General features: G+C 43.6%; 1 protein-coding gene across 1 annotated transcript in view; it reads left to right on the forward strand.

Moving 5' to 3' along the window:
* ANAPC4 (anaphase promoting complex subunit 4) overlaps positions 1-21,631 on the forward strand; it is a gene marked incomplete at its 5' end in the record, with an annotated part of 151,655 nt that overhangs the window by 94,225 nt on the left and 35,799 nt on the right. The window contains 7 exons of the mRNA XM_082273145.1: positions 1,326-1,381; positions 1,511-1,557; positions 7,895-7,951; positions 12,601-12,657; positions 15,570-15,663; positions 18,795-18,892; positions 18,974-19,035. Of these exons, the coding sequence (XP_082129271.1) occupies positions 1,326-1,381; positions 1,511-1,557; positions 7,895-7,951; positions 12,601-12,657; positions 15,570-15,663; positions 18,795-18,892; positions 18,974-19,035 (471 nt within the window). The remainder of the gene's footprint in view (positions 1-1,325; positions 1,382-1,510; positions 1,558-7,894; positions 7,952-12,600; positions 12,658-15,569; positions 15,664-18,794; positions 18,893-18,973; positions 19,036-21,631) is intronic.

A 21,631-nucleotide genomic window follows, 5' to 3' on the forward strand; every position in this document is an offset into this window, starting at 1 on the left:
ATTTTAGGCCAATTTGTTTTCTGCTACATATTTTTGGTAAAAAATAATCGCAATAAGCGTATTTTAAATTGGTTTGCGCAAAAGTTATTGCGTTTACTAACTATGGGAAAGATTTATGTCATTATTATTTATTTATTTATTTTTTTGAACTAGTAATGGCAGCGATCTGCGATTTTTATTTTTTTTTTGTGTGGGACTGAGACATTGCGGTGGACAGATTGGACCCCTGACTGACATTTTTGACACTTTTGGGAGTACCACTGACAATACTACAGTAATCAGTGCTATAAATATGCACTGTTACTGTAAAGATTACACTGGCAGGGAAGGGGTTAACTTGGTGATCAGTGGGTTAAATGTATCCCTAGGGGCGTGACTCTAACTGTGGGGGGGGGTGTGGCTTGTGATGTAACCACAGAGACATACGATCCTACATAGCATAATCGCAATGCCTCTGTGCTTACATCAGGGAGAATGACAGACGGCTGTGTTTACATCAGCCGTCTGTCCTTCTCCCTCTCCTGTGGGAGATCACGAGTGGCCAGCGGACATCGGAGCCACCGGTCACATGCGCAGGGATCTCCGTGAACGAGGGGGGGCAGGAGCGCGCCTACAGGCTCCTGGGCGAGCGACGTAGGTCTACGTCAGTTTGCCCAGGAGTGGCTGACTGCCGCAGTAAATAGTTGTGCGGCGGTCGGCAAGTGGTTAAGGTGGGCTATTGCTCGCTATCAGCTGACAGGACAGAGCCTGGCCCTGAAAAGATCCTTACAATATTGTCTGAATCCATCCAGCTGCTCAGTCTTGGAGCCAGCGAAGGACTGCAACATCACTATGCTGCAGTATAAGGCCCCTTTCACATGAACGATTAGAATTCAGCTTTTAGCTGGGAAAAGAGGAACTTATTTACCGCAGCTAAATGCAGACAATGCAACCCTATGGCCCCATTCACACAATGCATTTAGCAACGTTTTGATAACATACGGTTTTGTGCATTTAGAAAAATTTAAGTTGACAGCGTCCAGGAGCGATGTATCGCAGCTATCTGTATATAAACACAGTTAAATGTAATTACAAAGACAAATAAGTAAACAGTTGCTATACAAAAGGCAAGAGTTTACTACAGCAGCTAAACGCAGCTGAATGTAATTGCACATAATCGCAATGTACAAATGTGAGTAATCTTTGTGCCAGGAGTGTTGGGATTTCAAAAAAACAAAACATGCTTTTACCAACGGCAGAACAACCGCCCGTGTGAAAGGGGTATTGTATGTTTATTTTTTTTATACACGCATACTTTCTTTTATGAACATTTTTGTTATTTTCAGAGTTATAGACAGCGGGATGAAAAACTTTAAGGCATTCTTTCGATGGCTTTATGTAGGTAAGCAAAAATTAACTGGATATTTAGTTATTTAAATATAAATGAATACTAAAAACAATCCTAAAAACTGATCATTTAGAAACTTTCTTTTATGATTCAGGTTTATTTATTATAATACCTTTTTTCTAGCTATGTTACGAATGTCAGAAGATCATGTTCTCCCGGAGCTGAATAAGGTATGATAGAGAGATATATACAAAATATATATGCATTCATATACTGTAGAGAGAATGAGATTGCTAGAATATCCATCACATGATCAGTTGAGGTGAAAGTTTAACTTAAAGTGATTGTAAAGTCTCGTTTTTTTTCCCTATAAAAATAACAAACGTTTTCTCTTTCGTTCATTGAAGGACACAGCTCCTAATATTCATACCATTGGTTTATACTGCCCACTACAGGAGTAGGACACTAGGCAGAAAATAATTCTGGCTACACCCATGGGCAGTCCCAGGGGTTTACTCCCTCTCTTTGCTATAGCCCCTCAGTTTTTTCTGCCTAGTCAAGAGTAAGGACATTTTTCCTTCATGGGAACTTTGGTCCTGGCAAAAAATGTATTGGATAGAACATTTTTTTCTCTTGTATTTTTTCGTGTGTGATCAACTGGCAGACTGGGTGATGGGCTGGATAATCTAGATCCAGTGGTCACCCCTGTCTAGCCAACGCGCGCAGACCCCAGCTCCACGCTAGGTTGGCCACGCCATAGCCCCACTGGACGGGGGCTGACCTGTGAGTCACAGCGTCCCTCCTGTCCGACAACCCCCCCCATTTAGATGAAGAGGGGTTCTGTCTGGAGCGGTGCCTGCCTGGTTCCTGGCATGGTGAGTCGCTGCCCCCCCTCTCCCCCTGGAGGGTTTTGGGGTGTACGTAGGCCCCTTCTTTTGGAGGGTCGGACCCCCGGGTTCCCCTCCTTCCCGCAGGCTCCCCCCGCCAAGTCCCTCGTCCTGCCCCCCTCTACGCTAGGGCTATTTGGGTGGTCTGGCCACTTTCCTGGGATTGGGGTAGGGCGCTAACTGGCGATGAAGGCCGGGGGCTCCGGCGACTGGACGATAGATTGTGCTGAGGGGGGGGTTGTACCTGGTGGAGGCTCTTGCCAGGGCCCTCTGTCCTGCCTGGATCTGTCCTAGAGGCCTGTTCACCCTCTTGGGTCTCTGTAAGCCTCGTGGTGTAGCGCGGGTCCGCCATTTTGTTGTAGCCTGTGTGTTTCTCTACACGGTGGCCATGTTTGTGTAGTCCGGTGGCCATTTTCTTGTGATTTGCCATTGGAAATAGGTGCGTTCATGACAGTGGAGCCCTGTGGGTGGCGATTTCCACTGTGGGAGCCCCTCCTCTTCCCCTGGAGCTGACTCCTGGATCATTTTACTTCCTGATCACCGCACGTGTGGTACTTATTCTCCTGGTCACCTGCAGGTGCCTGTTTCTGTGGGTGGTGATCTGGTGGGGTCCTCTCCCTCGCTGCTGAGGATCACTTGGTGCTTTTTGCCTGGTGACCGGGTGGTGCTGCCAGCATGGTGGGGGTTGTCCCTTAGCAGTGTTTTACACTTTTTGTGGGGTCCCCCTGTTGACTCATGGAGTCTTTGGAGCACATTTCCCCACCTGATCCCCTCTCTGAGGCTGCGGGGCCCTTCGGTTCCCAACCATCCATCCATGCACTTACACCGGTCCTGAAGTCCCTTGTGTCCCGGGTGCACGGGCTTGTGGGCTAAGGGCTAGCAAAAAGCACCCCCTGTCTTCTCTTGCCTCATCTGTCTCATCAGATCCTGAATCTGATTCGGCCGCCGCGGACGTGGGTCACAATGCTGGGTCTGCAACAACGCGCCTGGAATCCTCTGATAGTGAGGATAATTCCTCCACGTCTGCGACTGCACACGGAGAGGTGCTGGTGGATGCACCGATTGTATCTCTGCGTGTGACCCTGAAGATGGAGGACACAGCTGAAGCTGCGACGGAGGAACAGGTTCCCTTTGGTACTCACAAGCCATCCAAAGCGGCAAATGTGTTTCCTTTCTCTGCCTATTTTCACAGAATTGTCACTAAAGAGTGGGGAGGACCAAAGTGTCCCCATGGGGTCCCTAAGCGCTTTACTAGGCGTAACCCCTATGAGGAGTCCCTTCTTAAGAAGTGTACTGTGCCATCGGTGGTGGACCCTCCTGTTTCCAGATTAAACAAGGCAACCATGATTCCGATTGAGAGTACCCGGTCTTTAAGGATCTGGCTGACCAGAAGGCGAAGGCTGTGGCCCGCACTATGTACATTCTGGCTGGATCGGCAATGAGGCCCGTAGTCACCATTGCCCTAGTTAGAAGCTAAACCTATGCGCTACCACTAGAGATAAGGAGATGGAAATGGGGAGCAGAAACAGAAGATGAATGGAGCATCAGGAACCATTGCCCTAGTGTCGCAAAAACTCTGTTTGAGTGGGCTAAGCTCCTACACCGTGACCTGGAGGGGGAACAGCTCCCCCCTGCCTTTGCCGAACTGGCGAACCAGCTGGTCCAGGGTTTGCAGTTTATCTGTGATGCCTCTTTGGATGCGGCTCCCCTGATGGCTCGCCTCTCTGTTTTGGCAGTGGTCCTTCGCTGTTTTTGTGGCTCAAGTGCTGGTCTGTGGATCAGACTTCAAAAAAGGCCTTGACTGATCTTCCTTTTCAAGGAGATCGCCTGTTTAGAGCTGCCCTGGATGACATCATTAAAGGTATCACAGGGGGGAAGAGTACTTTTCCTTCGCAGGCTACTAAGGGCAAGGAACCTCGTCGTAGATGTGGGCCTTCCTTCTCAGGTCATAAGAAGTTTTTTCGTCCCTCAGGGTCAACTGACAATGGTTCAAAGCCTTTCAGGGCCTCTTCTGGAGGATCCAAACGAACCTGGTCTGGTAAGCCAAGATTGGGCTTCTCCAGACCCGGGGGCAAGGCTCCTTCTGCATGAAGGTGCGCCCTCACCCATATCGGGGGTGGGGGAACGTCTTCACTGGTTTCTGGACCTCCCGGGTGCAAGACAAGGTGGTCAACAAAGTCATTCGGCCCAGGTACAAGATTGAGTTTTGCTCTTGTCCCCCAGCAAGGTTTTTTCCTTCCAATTTGCGCTTGTCCCCAGACTGCTTACAGGGCCTGTTTGGGGCGGAACAAGACCTGTTGCTTCAAGGGGTGATTGTCCCAGTTCTGACATCAGAATGTTTTCAGGGTTTTTACTCAAGCCTGTACACAGTTCCCAGGAAGGAAGGGAAAGTGCATCCAATCCTGGACCTCAAGGTGCTAAACTGCTTTGTGCTACAGAAGTTTAGAATGGAGTCCATTCAAACGGTGGTGGCATCACTGCATCAGGGGGATTTCCTCATCTCTATCGATATCAAGGATGCCTACTTTCACATTCCAATATGTGCCAGTTACCAGCGTTTTCTCGGCTTTGCTGTGGGAGAGGAGCATTTTCAGTTTGTTTGCGTTACCCTTTGGTCTTGCTTCTGCTCCTCGGGTTTTAGCCCGGGTGCTAGCTTTGCTACACCAACGGGGGATCGTGGTACTGGGCTAGTTGAACGATCTCCCTCTGCTCTGGTGGAGAACCTGGAGACCACAATATGAACTATGCGGGAGTTTGGCTGGATTCTGAATTTTCAGAAGTCTGCTCTGGTTCTGTCCACAAAGCTGGACTATCTGGGCCTGACTCTGGACTCGGCCTTAGCCAGAGTGCTGCTTCCTCTGGACAAGCTCCAGAAATTGCAGGCTGTAATTCGCCTCCTGCTGTCCAACAAATGCTGTCCTCCAGACTTGCATGTGGGTGCTGGGCCTGATGGTGTCTACCTTCAAGCTGGTTCCCTTTGCACAGTTCCATATGAGGTCCCTGCAAAGGGAAATTCTGACCTAATGGGACAAGATTCCGCAGTCTCTGGACAATCAGATGTAGCTGAGTCGGGGCACAAAGGAGTCCCTGATATGGTGGCTTTGTGCCAGAAAGAGACATCAGAATCGTCACTTTCCGTACCTGATGAGATGACGCATTTTCCCACGAATCGCTATTGCTCAGTTCTTCAAGTAACTCAGTTTCGCTGTCGCTGTTTTCCAGTTCGTCTAAAAGCGCTTTAGCACAAAAAGAACGCTTTTTGGACGCCATGGTCATTCTCAATTTTCCAGGCACAAAGAACTTGAAAAGCACAGGCAGAGCACTGTAAAATTCACCAGGTGCAATCCTGTGGTGAAATGTCATGATACAGTGTAATCCGTTAGGATCACAACTTTGTATCATGTCATTTAGTGTATTTACATTTTTTAAATTGCCGCCAGTTCCACCCCCCTGTGTCGCAACGCTTGCAGGGAAGGGAACCGGAAGGCAGGTGTCGGCATCGGCCGAGCACACAGCGTGAAGACGGCGGGGGGGGGGGGGGGAAGGGGCGGCGGCGGGGGATCGCAGGGGAAGGTGAGTTTTAAAATCTAAAACAACAGATTTCCATGTAAAAGAATGTACCGCTTTTAGCAGAGAAAGCTGGACATAATCAGACCGCCAGGGAGGTTAAAAGGAACAGAATTGATTTATTCTTATTTTTGTAGGGTTACAGCCTTTAAAAGTATACCAGAATAAGATTTGTCTGCCTGGTATATTTCATTTTTTTTCTAACTTATTTACATATGACCTGCAAGCAAACTGACATGGTGCAGCAGTTGATTATATGTTTTTCCATAAAAATGTAAATAAAATCTGCTCAAAAATTTGATACATTAAAAAAAACTTCAATAATTTAAGCAGCAGAGAAAACTTCTTAGCGCTGCCACTTGGAATGTTGGTGTCTAGAGGGTTTCAAGGGACATTCCCTCTTTATCAGAGCCTGTGACATTCTGGCTTTCTGCCCCTACAAATCCCAATAACTTAGTCATCTAAAACCAATTAGACTCACATTCTGTTATAGCGCTGAGCAAAGAGAATAGCAGTTAAAGCGGTAGTATCCCGATTTTTTTGACTTTTACCTACAGGTAAGCCTATAATAAGGCTTACCTGTAGGTACAATTAATATCTCCTAAACCGGCACGGTTTAGGAGATATTTGCAGCGCATGCAGCCGCTTGCGAGAGCGGCGCATGCGCTCTGAAGGTCCGGCGGACCTTCAGCTTTCCTTGCCGGGAGCTTGCCGGAAAATCACTCCCGTACGCATGCGCGGGAGTGACGTCATCGCGGCTCCGGCCAATCACAGCGCCGAAGCTGCCGAACCCGGAAGAGACGCAGAGGGATCATGGCAGCGCCCGCAGCGATGTCCGGGGGTCCGTGTCGGGGCTTCGTTCTAAGGTAAGTAATACATAATGAGCTAGTATGCAATGCATACTAGCTCATTATGCCTTTGTCTTGCAGGTTTTTTTTTTTTTTTTTTGTGTTTTTGGGTTTACAACCGCTTTAAATCTGAAATATAACCATATTACGTATTACGAAATCTTTAATCCAACCAGCTGTTAGAGATTCAGTCTATTTTTTGAGTGTCCCTTTACCTCTTGTTCTAAAAAGACTCATATTTGCAGAGAGATTTTGCTAAAGAAGAAATTATCTATGCCACTGATTTATTCAATACTAGACCCCTCAGTCTTAAAGTTTTTATGACAGCTGTGTCTGAAGGGGACATACTCTTACTTTGTTGCCCCTTGGATAACTCGTAGTGCGTTGGCAATCCTTTTCTGTATATTAACCTCTTGGCACTGAGGGCACCCAAATATTCAGCCTCTTGGCGCATGGGTCTTGGCACTAAGTGGCCGCATATTTGCGTACCACTTTGCAAAAACAGCTGTGCCAAGAGCACGTGCCATGCACGCTCCTGGAACAGTTACCATTGGCTAACGGAAAGCTCCCGATTGCTGCTTTGTGATCGGGAGCTTTCTGATCATGAGACTGCCGTGACAGTCAATCACAACGATCACATGATCATAAACCCCACTTCCCATCATTTGAAACCCTTTAAGGGGTCGGGAGGTGCCCGGGCCAAGGGGTTGAGTGCGAAATCCACCTTTCAGGGAAAAAATGCACCCATTATTCATCATAAAATATATGCGTGGATCATTTTTTTTTTTTTTCACATAGACTTGAAAGCCTTGCAATACACAGGCTCTTGCAGACTCTTTCTTTATCGGCTGGTTCATACTAAAGTACTGACCTTTAAATACAGGGCTGCAGAAAGTGTCAATGGACTATGAGGATGGTGACATCCCCATGCTTTTTTTCCATAGAGCCTCACAAATCCCTCTGCCAAGTTTGCAGATGGGTTTTTTCATTCACAACTTCTTGTCAATGAATGGCTGCCCCTGCCAATTTCATATTTGACAGGAGCTCTTGGAGAGAAAATCCACTGACATTTGTGAAGTAGGGGGGGGGGGGGGGGGCTGCAGACTCTGACCATACTTTGTTATACCCTTAATATGAATGTTGCATGGGACATGGTCAGAAACATGGTGGTAGACTTTAAATTATTATTTTTCCCAGGTCTAAATAATCTGTGAACTGTGTATAATACGTTCGTTTTCCACTGCTTACACTTTTTTTCTGTGTAGATGACACAAAAGGACATCACTTTTGTTGCTGACTTTCTGACAGAACATTTTAATGAAGTAAGTATTCAGTGCATTTTTAAAAATGATTTTTCTTATAAAATATAACAGTAGCAAACATCTGTCATAGTGCAAATACATTATGTTAGAGCCGATCTCCATGTTTCCTGTTACTTTATATAGATTGTTTGGACCAAGCCGGTCTACAAGAAATGTTTTTATTTCACTAAATGCCGCACTGGCTCAAAGCACTGAATAAACTGTATGCAGCTTAAGTTACATACAGTTCATACACAGGGCTGGTTTTGGCTGTGAGACATTCACTTCCTGTTGCACACCCAGAACAAAATAAGAGTCAATCTGGGCTATGCAGCTTTGTATTCTGTTAACCTCCCTGGCGGTATGATTCTTTCCGATTTTAGGTGCTGAAAGCGGTACCATTATTTTGCATGTAATTCTTAATGAGCAGCCCAAACCAACTATTTACATATGATTTTTTTTTTACTGTGCGTTCTTCTTTATAACATCTCGGGTATGATAAAGTTTGAAACAAAATCATAAATTATAATATAATAAATGACTATAAATAAGTTAAAGTATGTATGTATGTATGTGTGTGTATATACGTATACATATATTATATATATATATATATATATATATACACATAAAAAGTACAGTAAAACTGCAGGAAAGGGCACTGGGAGGCAATCTAATGTGAATTTATTTTATTTTGCAATGTATCAGTGTGTTTGGTGTGTTTTACTTTTGAATTTGCCACCGGTTCCACCCCCTGTGAACGTCACATCGCAGGAGACGGAAGCCAGGGCACAGAGAGCATCGGGAGGAAGATCCGCCGCCGCACACCGCCCGCATACATTGCTGGATCCCAGGGACAAGGTAAGTAACCCCTCTATCCGGATCCAGCGATGCTTCTGGCGGTACCCTGAGTGTGGCTCGGGGTTACCGCTTTTGCCACTGGAATTTAACCCCGAGCCACACTCGGGAATACCGCTAAGAAGGTTAATGATTACAAAGCTTCCTCTGATTGGCTGAGGTGGGCTAATCACGTCACACTCTCAAGCCCTGCCAATCAGAGGAAGCTTTGTTTTCATTCACAGAATACAAAGCTGCCTATGAATGGCTAAGCAACACTCAGACTGACTCTTATTTTGTGTGAGTCGGGAAGTCTCTGTCTCACAGCCGGAACCAAGTAATGTGTACTATATGAAGCTGAAGCTACATACGGTTCATACAGCGTTTAAATCCTGTGCAGCACTTACTGAAAGAAATAGTTTGGACCAGCTTGGTCCAAACCATTTAAAGTGACAGGAAACATGGAGACCCGCTTTAATTCCAAGAATATAGCAGTCAATAAAGAAGGCTTACTGATAGGTCCTAGACAAGATAGACAGAAAGTTTGAGCAATGGAAACATTGTACCCTTTGCTGGTGTGGCAGCATATTACTTGAGCTAACAATTGCGATGATACAATCAGATACACCATATCAAAGGTATAAGGCAAAAATATCACTGATAAGCCATAATAAGACAACGGAATGTTGGTAAATGTAAAAGTTGTTCTGCCCAACAGCGGGTCTATTTTAACTGTTGTGTGTTTTTGTAAAAAAACAAGAAGAAAAAGTCAGTTTTTTTAAAGGGTAAACTTTCAAAGTTTCATAACCCACCCCACCCTAAAGCTCTATACCCACCGAGTTTCAAATGCATAGGCCCCCCACAATGTTTACATTTTCAGGCCTGCTTCATCGCTCAATGTCAGCGCTTGCTCAGTAGACCCCTGTAGACTTCTGTGGAGCTGGAAAATGGATAAATACTTTCTCTGCATCTTCAGGCTAAAGAAGCTTGAGGATTTTAGAAATGTTTGCAAAATGAATGAGCTTCTTAACAAACGGTTGTATTCTGTTTTTATTCTGTTTTTATTAACCACTTTACAACCGGAGGATTTTGCTGTCTTCCGTCCAGGCCACTTTTTGCGATTCGGCGCTGTGCGACTTCAACTGACAATTGCGCGGTCGTGCGACGCCGTACCCAAACGAAATTTACGTCCTTTTTTTCCCACAAACAGAGCTTTCTTTTGGTGGTATTTGATCACCTGTGCGATTTTTACTTTTTGCGCTATAAACAAAAAAAGAGCGTTTATTTTGAAAAAATAACAATATTTTTCACATTTTTTTATATGAAATTCCCCCCAAAAAAGATGTAAAAACCAATTTTTTTAAAAGTTTTTGGCCAATTTGTTTTATGCTACATATGTTTGGTAAAAAAAATCGCAATAAGCGTATTTTGATTGGTTTGCGCAAAAGTTATTGCGTTTACTAACAAAGGGAAAGATTTCTGTCATTTTTGGTGTTTTTTTTTTTAACGCGTAATGGCGGCGATCTGCGATTTTTTTTGCGGGACTGCGACATTGCGGCGGACAGACCGGACCCCTGACTGACATTTTTGGCACTTTTGGGGGTACCAGTGACATTACTGCAGTAATCAGTGCTATATATATGCACTGTTACTGTAAAAATGACACTGGCAGGGAAGGGGTTAATTTTATTGGAGAGGGAGGGGTTAATGTATGCCTGGTGCTTACTGACGTGTAGGGGGGGAGGTGACTATGTGATTCATGGACAGATCGGATGTCCAGCTATGCTGAACAGTCCGATCTGTCACTCCCTGTCACTATGGAGATCCGCCCGCTGTGTTTACACACAGCGGGCGGATCTCCAGACTCGATCCCCGACGATCGGGTAAGAGCAGCGGCGATCGCCGCTGCTCCTCCCCTGGCCCGACTCCCGCTGTGAATGAAAACAGCGGGAGCGAGCCTCCGGCGGCGCGCAAGCGCCGCCCAGAAGGGGAGGAGTCCAGTCACGTTAATACTACGTGACTGGACGGGAACGAGCCACTCTGCCGCAGTACTATTACCGTGAGCGGTAGTAGAGTGGTTAAAGTGTATCTAGGCCCAAAACGGTGATGTATTTTATTGCAGCTTACCAGTCCTTAGATGTGGTAGCTGCATTTGTTTTCCTTTTTCATGCTTTTTTTCCTTGCTTTTTTTTTTTTACCTGTTGATCCTGCCAGTAACACACTTCCTGCCCTAGTGTAGCAATTCACAGTATTGTATCAGAGCAACATTAATAGGACTACAAAAGCCCCCCCCCCCCCTTCTTCATAACATAGAAGGGTGGGTTGTAGTCCTCAGAGAACACTTGGGACCAAGAGTAATCGATAAGTCAGGAGAAACAGAGAACACATGACATTATAAGCTGACAAGATTTCTTGCAGGATCAACAGGTATTGTTTGCATTCGTCAAACAGATATAACAAATCACTTTCAGTTTAACTGTCCAAAAGGAAAAATAAAAGTTCATTGTTAGATTGTACATATCCTTTAAATTCTACTCCTCTGGGAAGGATTTACAAATGTATTAAAGGTTTAAAGCTGGTTTTACATTGATTTGATTTCTGTAGAGTGACATGTTGGAAATGTTTGCTTGATCAGCGGGTGCAGCTGTTGCTCATTGTATTCTGATAGTGGTGGGTTTCACTGTCAGAAAGGGTTTCACTGTCAGAAAACAATGTCCTGGCTGGGAAAGGTCCATCCATTCACCCTGTTTGTGTGAATGGAGAAATCTGTTCGCTTTAAAAAAAAAAAATGTTATTCAATATGCTGGCTGAACAGAAAAAATAACTGTAGGACCAGCTTAATTCTAGTTTCAAACACTAAATCATTTGGAATTTTTATTTTAACATTTAAATGTATGTCTCTCACTTAGAAAAACTGGGTTTTTAAACAAAAATAGACAGACAACTCCTGCGCTACCAAAAAAACAACAAAAACTGTAATAAGGTAGCAGCTAACACTCATTGTATTCCCACAATAATTGCATGAACCCAATGTGTAGTGCTGCCCTACCAATGTGTAATCGATAAATAGGTGCTCAAAATCCGCACATAACTGTGCATAACAATAATACCACATTAATGTGGGAATAACTAGGCAGAGGGGAAAAAAACAATAAGTTCCACACCATAGCATCAAATATGAACTAATACAAAAATGCAAGTGCTCAGTATTAATGTGTGTTTAACCCGGTATAGAGGTACCTACATCCTAAAACATAAAAAAATAAGAGGGGCAACAGGATTTTTCTTGGTACCTTCAAGGACATTATACCAGATTAAAATCACATAAGTTTATTCTTAAAATTAACATCACAAGAGGACAAAAGAATAAATGTCCCTCCAGCCATAGAAGAGCCTTTTATATAATAAAATATAATATATATACTTTTATACTTACAGTATGTCTTTTTTTTACTGAAAAGCACTGTTTTTTTATGTTGTTTGTAACAATAAAAATATGCTATCATGAAAGAATAATATAATAATGTGCATGGTAAAAAGTCCTTAGTAAATGCACATACAATCAATACACCATGTGCTTGACATAAGCGTCAAACGTTCATATACGATGTGTACATGTAACTTTTGCACTTTCCAATATAAGTTGCCCAGAACCCAGTGAGAATTGGTTCAGTGACAGTATCCTTCCTCTTGTATCAACTCAGTGCTGGGTTTTGACTTTGGCATAAAGTCATTCCCTGTTTTGCACTGGGGTTAATGTGTGTCAGTGAAAAGAGAACTGACATACCTGTATACCTGCTTTTTTTACATTTATAATCTTTTTGTTTTTCTAGGCACCAGAACTATATGACCAGAAAGGCAAATACTTCAACATAGAAAGGGTTGGCCAGGTAACGTATCCTTTCTTCTGGATCATCTCACTAATACTTTTCAAGTTGGCATTTTGTGGAACTTATTTGTTCCACATTATTTATTAAGATAAGCTATGCAGTGACTTGCTTTCAATTGGGATATACCATTTCCAGCCCTGCACTTGATCTTATATTCCAGCCTGCCTATAGGTCTCTATTCATTGACCTTTATCACACAGCGACATGGACCAAGGTGGAGCCAACATTTCCTCAATCTGAATTAGACTTCATTATAATCTAGGCATAGGCTTGCTTGGATGATTCAACATTTTTTCCCTTCCTTCTGAGGATTAGCCCCTTTGCACATGCACCTAGTGAAGATCCACCGGATATGCATGTTGGTTTGAATGGAGCCCATGTGACATTTAGTCGTTTCCAGCTGCCGTTTTTGTGTGTTTTTTTAATATTTGCGCTTTGTGTCCACAGTGGGGTATTCATTATCCCTGTTTTTTTATGAGGTTAACACATTAATAAAGATTTTTCACTTTTGTACCTTTACATCGCTTTACATAATTCTTCCCCGTTTTTCCTCCCCTTGTTGTTTTTTTTTTTTCCTCCCCTATACTTTTTCTTTTTCCTATTACTTTCTTTTTCCCCTTCCCCCTTTACTGAAAAGTATGTACATATACAGTATAGTATGCACTTAATACTTGGTCAGAGGCATGGAGGTGATCAGCCTTTGGCACTGCTGAGGTGTTATGGTAGCCCAGGCTGCTTTGATAGTGGCCTTCAAATTTCCTGGTAGAGGACTGCGCTGACTTTGGACTTGATAAAACACAGTGCACCAACATGACTCCCCAAATCATTACTGACTATGGACACATCACACTGGACCTCATGCAACTTGGATTCTTTGCCTCCCCACTCTTCTCCCAGACTCTGGGACCTTGATTTCCAAATTAACTGCAAAAATTACTTTGGACTACTGAGCAACAGTTCAGTCCTTTTTCTCCTTAGCCCAGGTAAGACGCTTCTGACGTTTTCTCAGATTCAAGAGTGGCTTGACACAAGGAATGCGACAGTTGTAGCCCATGTCCTGGATATGTCTGTGTGTGGTGGCTCTTGAAGCACTGACACCAGCCTTAAGCCCCGTACACGTAGCGATTGTCGGCCGTAAATATTCGGCCGCCGAACGATCGGCCGATTGTCGGCTTGTTAGTATGATGCTTCCGACAACCGACAGCAACTTTTCGTCCAAACAGAATCTGTTGTGCATAATACAGAATTCGGCCGACAAACAGCCCATTAGCAAGACTGGGCATGCTCAGAAAAGAAAAAACACACGGAAAGTTAACCATCATATGACATCACTTCTGCAGTCGGCTGTTGTTGGCCGACAAAATTCATGTGCAGTCTTTTGCAGTTTTCAGCCGACAGGACAGCACCGGACAAAAGACGGCCGTTCGTTCGGCCGACATTCAGGACGTGTGTACGGGGCTTATGTCTACTCCTTGTGAATCTCCCCCAAAGTCTTGAATGGCCTTTCCTTTGCAATCCTCTAAAGGATGTGGTTATCCCTGTTGCTTGTGCACCTTTTTCCAACACACTTTTTCCTTCCATTCAACTTTTCATTAATATGCTTAAATGCAGTACTGTCTGTGAACAGCAAGCTTCTTTAGCAATGACCATTTGTGGATTGCCCTCCTTGTTGGGAGTATCAATGACTGTCTTCTGGGCAACTGTCAAGTCAGCAGCCTTCCCCATGATTGTGTAACCTACTGAACCAGAGAGACCTTTTAAAGGCTCAGGAAACCTTTACAGGCATTTTGAGGTTATTAGCTGATTAGAGCGTGACACCATGAGTCTACAATATTGAACTTTTTCACAATATTATAATTTTCTGAGATACTGAATCTTAGGTTTTTGCTAGCTGTAAGCCATAATCATCAAAATTAAAAGAAAGAAATGCTTTAAATATATCACTCTGTGTATAATGAATCTATAGGAGTTTCACTTTTGAATTGAATTACTGAAATAATGTAACTTTTTGATGATATTCTAATTTTTTTGAGATGCATCTGTATAAGCCAAATACACACACATAATTTCTTCTAGCTTCTGTGGCCAATAGTGGTTTGAGAAATTCTAGTTTACAGTACAGATGCAGCTTAAAGATATTCATTTGGCTGCCTAGCTACAGTTGGTGAAAAATATGCATACCAACATTTTTGTAGAGTAGGGGTGCAAAGCAACAACGGAGAACAACTATTTTAAAGAACAACCAAAATGAGGTTGTTGTGGGGCAACAAAGCTTTTATTGTGTTGCTTTTTTAAAGAGACCTTGTCTCTGCTGATATTAAACCTTCACCTCCTTGCAATAGAAGACATGATGTTTTCACCTCTCCAGTTGCCCTTGTCTGCTCCCCTTTAATCCAGTACTGCAGTGTCTTGAAGTTTCTTCGCATTCCATGCTTGTGGAAGTGTTGAATGCTTGTGTGCCACTCCGAGAGCTGTAATTCTTTCTCCAATCCATATGTCACTGCAGGAGTCAGACGAAGGAACCACACCTTATGGTGGGGGACACAGGTATCTGACAATCCAGGAAGTGTCAAATGCTAAACTGCTTAAGGAAGCTGCAATGGAAGGGAATGTAGGAGACACAAGCTACTAGGAGTATGCGTGTACTGTATAATATGATACTGTGTCTTCTATTGCAGGGAGCTGTGGGCTTTATGTTTTAGAGACCTCACATTGGATCCTTATAGCAGGCATTGAAATATCATCACATTCTTACAATTCCATTATTAAGGGGTTAATTGTACTTTCAAGGATTGAGGGAGGAGACCTGAAAAGCTTTTCCATCATTTTTGTGTCCAGCCTTTCATCTCTGTTTTTGAAAGTTTACATCCCCTTATTTTTATTATAATTCCTATTTATTATCTATTTCTAAGTATTTGAAAGATGAAGATGATGACTTGCTATCTCCACCCAGTACAGAGGGGAATCAGTGGTTCAGTTTTCTCCAGAGCAGTACACCCTTGAAAGGTATTTGTTTCTGGTAGTCATTGGATAACTTTTACTGCCCTGCAATAGCATGAATGTTTAGGGTTTTTTGTGTCGTTTCATGCTTTTTTTTTTTTTTTTGTGTTTAGGACTAAAACAATGAATAATACTTCATTTTTTTATGTTTTGCTTCTAAATATATTCCATACTTACTTACAACAGAGAGCATATGCTCTGGAGCCCAATTTGCTACTTTTGCTCTCTGTTCACATAGAGTGGTTTGATTTTCAGCGTACAGGCAGTGCTTTCTTATTAAACGGGCTTGCATACTCTAAAAACCAAATATCAAAGTAATGTTGAAATACAATGCATCCAGGAAGTTTTCACAGCACTTCACTTTTTCCACATTTTGTCATGTTACAACCTTATTCCAAAATGGATTCAATTCAGTATTTTCTTCAAAATTCTACAAACAATACTCTATTTGTTTGTTTAAAATCTTTGCAAATTTATTAAAAATAGAAAATGAAAAAAATCCCATGTACATAAATAAGTATTCACAGTCTTTGCTTAGTACTTTTTTGAAGCACCTTTGGCACCAATTACAGCCTAAAGTATTTTTGAGTATGATGCTACAAGCTTGGCACACTTATTTTTGGGCAGTATCTCCCATTCTTCATTGCAGGACCTTTCTTGTTCAAACATTTTATTAAGGTTTACAGGTGAAGAGATAAAGCGTCCAAAGAACATTGAACAATAAACAAAAGAATGGATACAGCAAGGTGTACAATAACATCATTTTACAACATGCCACAGAGGCGAAACCAAACAGTGCAAGCAAGTGGCTACTGAGGTGGGCCACCAGTAATGAGGAGTGGCAGTCGCTGCCAGCACCCAGGCACCCCGTAAAGGGAACACACTGTGCCTGCGTGGAGCAGCGCGACCTCCCACTTACCATCATATAGAGAAAAGTGGCTCCGAGAGTGATATACGTAATAAGAAAAAAAAACATTGCAAAAACAGAGCAACAAAGGTGAAGTCAACAACCATATGGGCATAAACAGGGTGTACGCATACAGAATGAAAAAAAAAAAAAAAGAGGAGATAACATTCGTGGCGAGGACAAAGGCATAACCATGCTGTCAAGAGGCTTCACGTCCAGGACGTAATAGTAAACACATGAGAACACATACAGAAGAGGAAAGGAAAGTGGGAGGAGGAGAGCTCCAAGATTGAGGGAGGGAGGAAGAGAGAAGGTGGGGTGGGGAAGGGGAGAGGGAAGAGGATCATTGCAGGACCTTTCAAGCTCTATCAGGTTGGATGGGGAGTGCCTGTGCACAGCCATTTTCAGATCTCTCCAGAGATGTTCAATCGGGCTCAAATCTGAGCTCTGGATGGGCCACTCAAGGACATTCACAGAGTTGGCCTGTAGCCACTCCTTTGTTATCTTGGCTGTGTGCTTAAGGTCGTTGTCCTGTTGGAAGATGAACCTTCGCCCCAGTCTGAGGTCCAGACTGATCTGGAGCAGGCTTTCATGAAGGATGTCTTTGTACATTGCTGCATTCATCTTTCCCTCAATCCTGATTAGTATCCCAGTTCTTGTCGTTAAAAAACATCCCCACAGCATAATGCTGCCACCACCATGCTTTACTGTAGGAATGGTATTGGCCAGGTGATGAGCAGTGCCTGGTTTCCTCCAGATATGATGCTTCCCATTCAGGCCAAACAGTTAAATTTTTGTTTTATCAGGCCAGAGAATTTTGTTTCTCATGGTCTGAGAGTCCTTCAGGTGCCTTTTGGCAAACTCCAGGTGTGCTGTCATGTGCCTTTTACTGAGGAGTTGCTTCCGTCTGGCCACTCTACAATACCTGATTGGTGGAGTGCTGCAGAGATGGTGGTTCTTCTGGAAGGTTCTCCTCTCTTCACAGAGAAACGCCATTGGGTTCTTGGTCACCTCCCTGAACTAGTATTTTAAGAGCTGATAATTGTAACTGTAGCTATTGTTGGGCATCCCAATGTCTGAAAGACATTAATCAAGCACTTCCTGACCTTTCCTTAGAATCTGGAAAATTGCGAACTTGAGCGGTTCTGCAAAGAAGAGTGGGCAAATATTGCAAAATTCTAGATGTGCAAAGTTAGTAGAGACACATCCCAACAGACTAAGGCCCCGTTCACATAGGGGCGATCCGACTTGGGGGGGCGACCTCGGAGCGGCCGCCACGGACTTCATAACATTGAAGTCTATGGCGGTCACCTCCGGGTCGCCCCAAAGAAGCTCCGGACCCTTTTTCTAAGTCGGAGCGACTTGTGTCGCTCCTATTAGAACGGGTCCGCAGCTTCCCTATGGAAGGCGACCTGTGAGGCGACCAGGTCGCCTCACAGGTCGCCTTAGTGTGAACGGGGACTAAAGGCTGTAATTAAAGCAAAATGTGGCCCAACAAAATACTGACATAAGGGGGGGTAATCCTTTTTCCAACACCGTGATTCTGTTTTTGAATTTTTTAAAATTTTTCTGACATGTTGATGTTCTGTATTTCACTTGAATGTTTTAGGTTGCACTAGTAAATACAGCTGGATAAAACAAAAACTGTGTCTGTCTTCATTTCAAGCTACAAAGCAAAAAATTTGATTATTTTAAAGGGGGGTGATTCTTTTCTATACGCACTGTATGCTACAGTAATAGTTTTTTTAACTTTGAGGCTTGGTTCACACTTGTGCGATGCGGGAAGGCTGCGAATTTGCAGTCTGTTCCCGCATCGCATCCGCACATCTGGCAGTTCACACTGCCATATGCGATACGCAGGGGGTGTCAATTAAATGTTAACGACACCCCCAGTTTGATCGCATATCGCAGTGCGATCTGACAGTTCGCACAGGATCGGATCGCACAAGTGTGAACCACTGTGCGATCCGATCCTGATGCGGCTGAAAAAAAGGGTCCTGTGCGTCTTTGGTGCGGATACAGTGCGAATTCAGCCATACAAAGTGCATGGCTGAATTCGCATCCGCACATCCGATCGCATGTAAGGAAGGAGCAGTGCGCTCCGAATTACATGCGATCGCCGCAGCCACAATGATGTGAACCGGCACTTAGAATAATTATTTTAATGTTATTGAACTGCTTATAAATAGTATTGTGATGCTGACCTATTGCTGCTTTTTCTTGCCTCTAGAAAGCCCATTACTGTTTCCTTCCTATATAGAAAAGTCACTTCACTTTGTGAAACGGCAGATGGAGGCTGTTATTGATAGATGTCTGGCAAAACCTGCTGTAAGTCACTGTTTCTATGTATTCTGCGCTTTTGCTGAAATTTGATGCAAAATACCAAAGTTTTTAATTACTGTCTTGCAGGATGTTATAGGAAAATCTATTCAACAAAAACTTTGCATTCCTCTTTATCATGCATCCAAAAGGTAAGTTTTGGTGGATATGTGTTTTCTTCTCATTATATAACGTATTTGGGAGCTCAGGAAGTTACGAAAATCAAATAATCCTATTGTTCAATGATGCTTTGCACATACATATTTATAAAGGAGCTGAACTCTAAACTGATTGTTGATCTGATGACTGGTGAGACAATATTCCAGAAGATGCAATAGAGTTTTAAAAAAGCACACATTCATAAAATGTATGCCGCAAAAGCAAGGATATAATGCACTGCATATCCTAAGGTACAGCTTCCTTTACACAGTAGCAGCAGAGGAGTAACATCACTAAATCCCATTCCACATTTTGTGAGACTAGCAGTCAGAGACAATCGTGTCTGCACATAAATAGTGATTACGATGTATTCAGTGCCGTGCTATTTTAAGGGGAAAAGAAATACAAAAGGTAGGGTGTAGGCTTTTCAAGGTGGTACTATTTAAGCATGATTTATATTTATAGATGTTCCCTATAGATGGGAACAGTCACTGTGTATTTGAGATTGTGCCAACACAATGCACATATGAGAGACTATATCCAGCAATAGGACATTGATGACCAGCTTAGTTTTCAATATCTAATATGCTTATAAGCATTAAGTCAATATGTGACATCTCTGGAATTCAGTTGCAAATGGGATAAGAGAAGTTACAAACCCAGCTATCTCCTATATATTCTATAGGGCAGTAGGTAGCAGATAGTTCTTAACCACTTCAGTGCTGGGCACTTTTACCCCCTTTCTGCCCAGGCCATTTTTAAGGTTTCAGCGCTGTCCCACTTTGAATGACATTTGCGCAGTCATGCAACACTGTACCCATAAAATTCACACAAATAGAGCTTTCTTTTGGTGGTATTTAATTACGAATGTTTTTTATTTTTATTTTTTTTTTGCTAAATAAGCAAAGCCCAAAAATTTAGAAAAAATTTTTTTTTCTTTTTGTTTGCAAGTAATAGTCTTTCTTCATAAATTTTGGTCAAATTGTATTCTGCTACATTTCTATGGTGAAAATAATAACCGTTATAGAGTCCACAAACTATGGTGTATATATATATATATATGTGTGTGTGTGTGTGTGTGTGTGTGTGTGTATGTGTGTGTGTGTGTGTGTGTGTACTAAATACCTCAGACTGCCTACTTTCCAAAAAGGTCATCTGGGGGATATTTGTACTGTCCTAGTGTTTTCGGGCCTCAAGAAATGAGGTAGGCTGTCGGTGCGTCTGGATTGATTTTCTCATATATACAGTGTCTCACAAAAGTGAGTACACCCCATACATTTGTAAAGTAGTGAGTGCACAGCTTGTATAACAGTGTAATATTGTCTCACCCCCCCCCCCCCCCAAAATAATTCAACACACAGCCAATAACGTCTAAACCGCTGGCAACAAAAGGAAGTACACCCCTAAGTGGAAATGTCCAAATTGGGCCCAAAGTGTCCATATTTTGTGTGGCCTCCATTATTATCCAGCACTGATTTAACCTTCTTGGGCATGGAGTCCACCAGAGCTTAACAGGTTGCCACTGGAGTCCTCTCCCACTCCTCCATGATGACACAACAGAGCTGGTGGATGTTAGAGACCTTGTGCTCCTCCACCTTCCGTTTGAGGATGTCCCACAGATGCTCAATAGGATTTAGGTCTGGAGGCATCCTTGGCCAGTCTATCACCTTTACCCTCAGCTTCTTTAGAAAGGCAGTAGTCGTCTTGGAGGTGTGTTTGGGGTCATTTTCATGTTGGAATACGGCCCTGCGGCCCATTCTCAGAAGGGAGGGGATCATGCTCTGCTTCAGTATGTCACAGTACATGTATGCATTCATGGTTCCCTCAATGAACTGTAGCTCCACAGTGCAGGAAGCACTCATGCAGCCCCAGACCATGACGCTCCCACCACCATGCTTGACTGTAGGCAAGACACACTTGTCTTTGTACTCCTTACCTGGTTGCCGCCACAAACGCTTGACATCTTTAGAAGAGGCTTCCTTCTGGGATGACAGCCATACAGACCAATTTGATGCAGTGTGCGGCGTATGGTCTGAGCGCTGACAGGCTGACCCCCCACCCCTTCAACCTCTGCAATAATGCTGGCAGCACTCATACATCTATTTCCCAAAGACAACCTCTGGATATGAAGCTGAGCACGCGTACTCAACTTCTTTGGTCGACCATGGCGAGGCCTGTTCTGAGTGGAACCTGCCTGTTAAACCACTGTATGGTCTTGGCCACCATGCTGCAGCTCAGTTTCAGGGTCTTGGTAATCTTCTTATAGCCTAGGCCAGCTTTATGTAGAGCAACAATTCTTTTTTTCAGATCCTCAGAGAGTTCTTTGCCATGAGGTGCTATGTTGAACTTCCAGTGAACAGTATGAAAGAGTGAGAGCGATAATACCAACTTTTAACACACCTGCTCCCCATTCACTCCTGAGACCTTGTGAGCTGGCCAGCGAGCGCATGCAGACCCCAGCTCCACACTAGGTCAGCCGCAGCATATCCCCACTGGACGGGGGAGTGCCTGCAAGTTAAACATCTCGCAAGGGCGCATATGAACGGGCTTCGGCCTGAGTTGCAGCGTTTCCTCCTGGCTGACAGCACC

The sequence above is a fragment of the Pelophylax lessonae genome (genome assembly GCF_965119305.1).
Source record: "Pelophylax lessonae genome assembly, chromosome: 12".
In the NCBI taxonomy this organism is placed as follows: domain Eukaryota; kingdom Metazoa; phylum Chordata; class Amphibia; order Anura; family Ranidae; genus Pelophylax; species Pelophylax lessonae.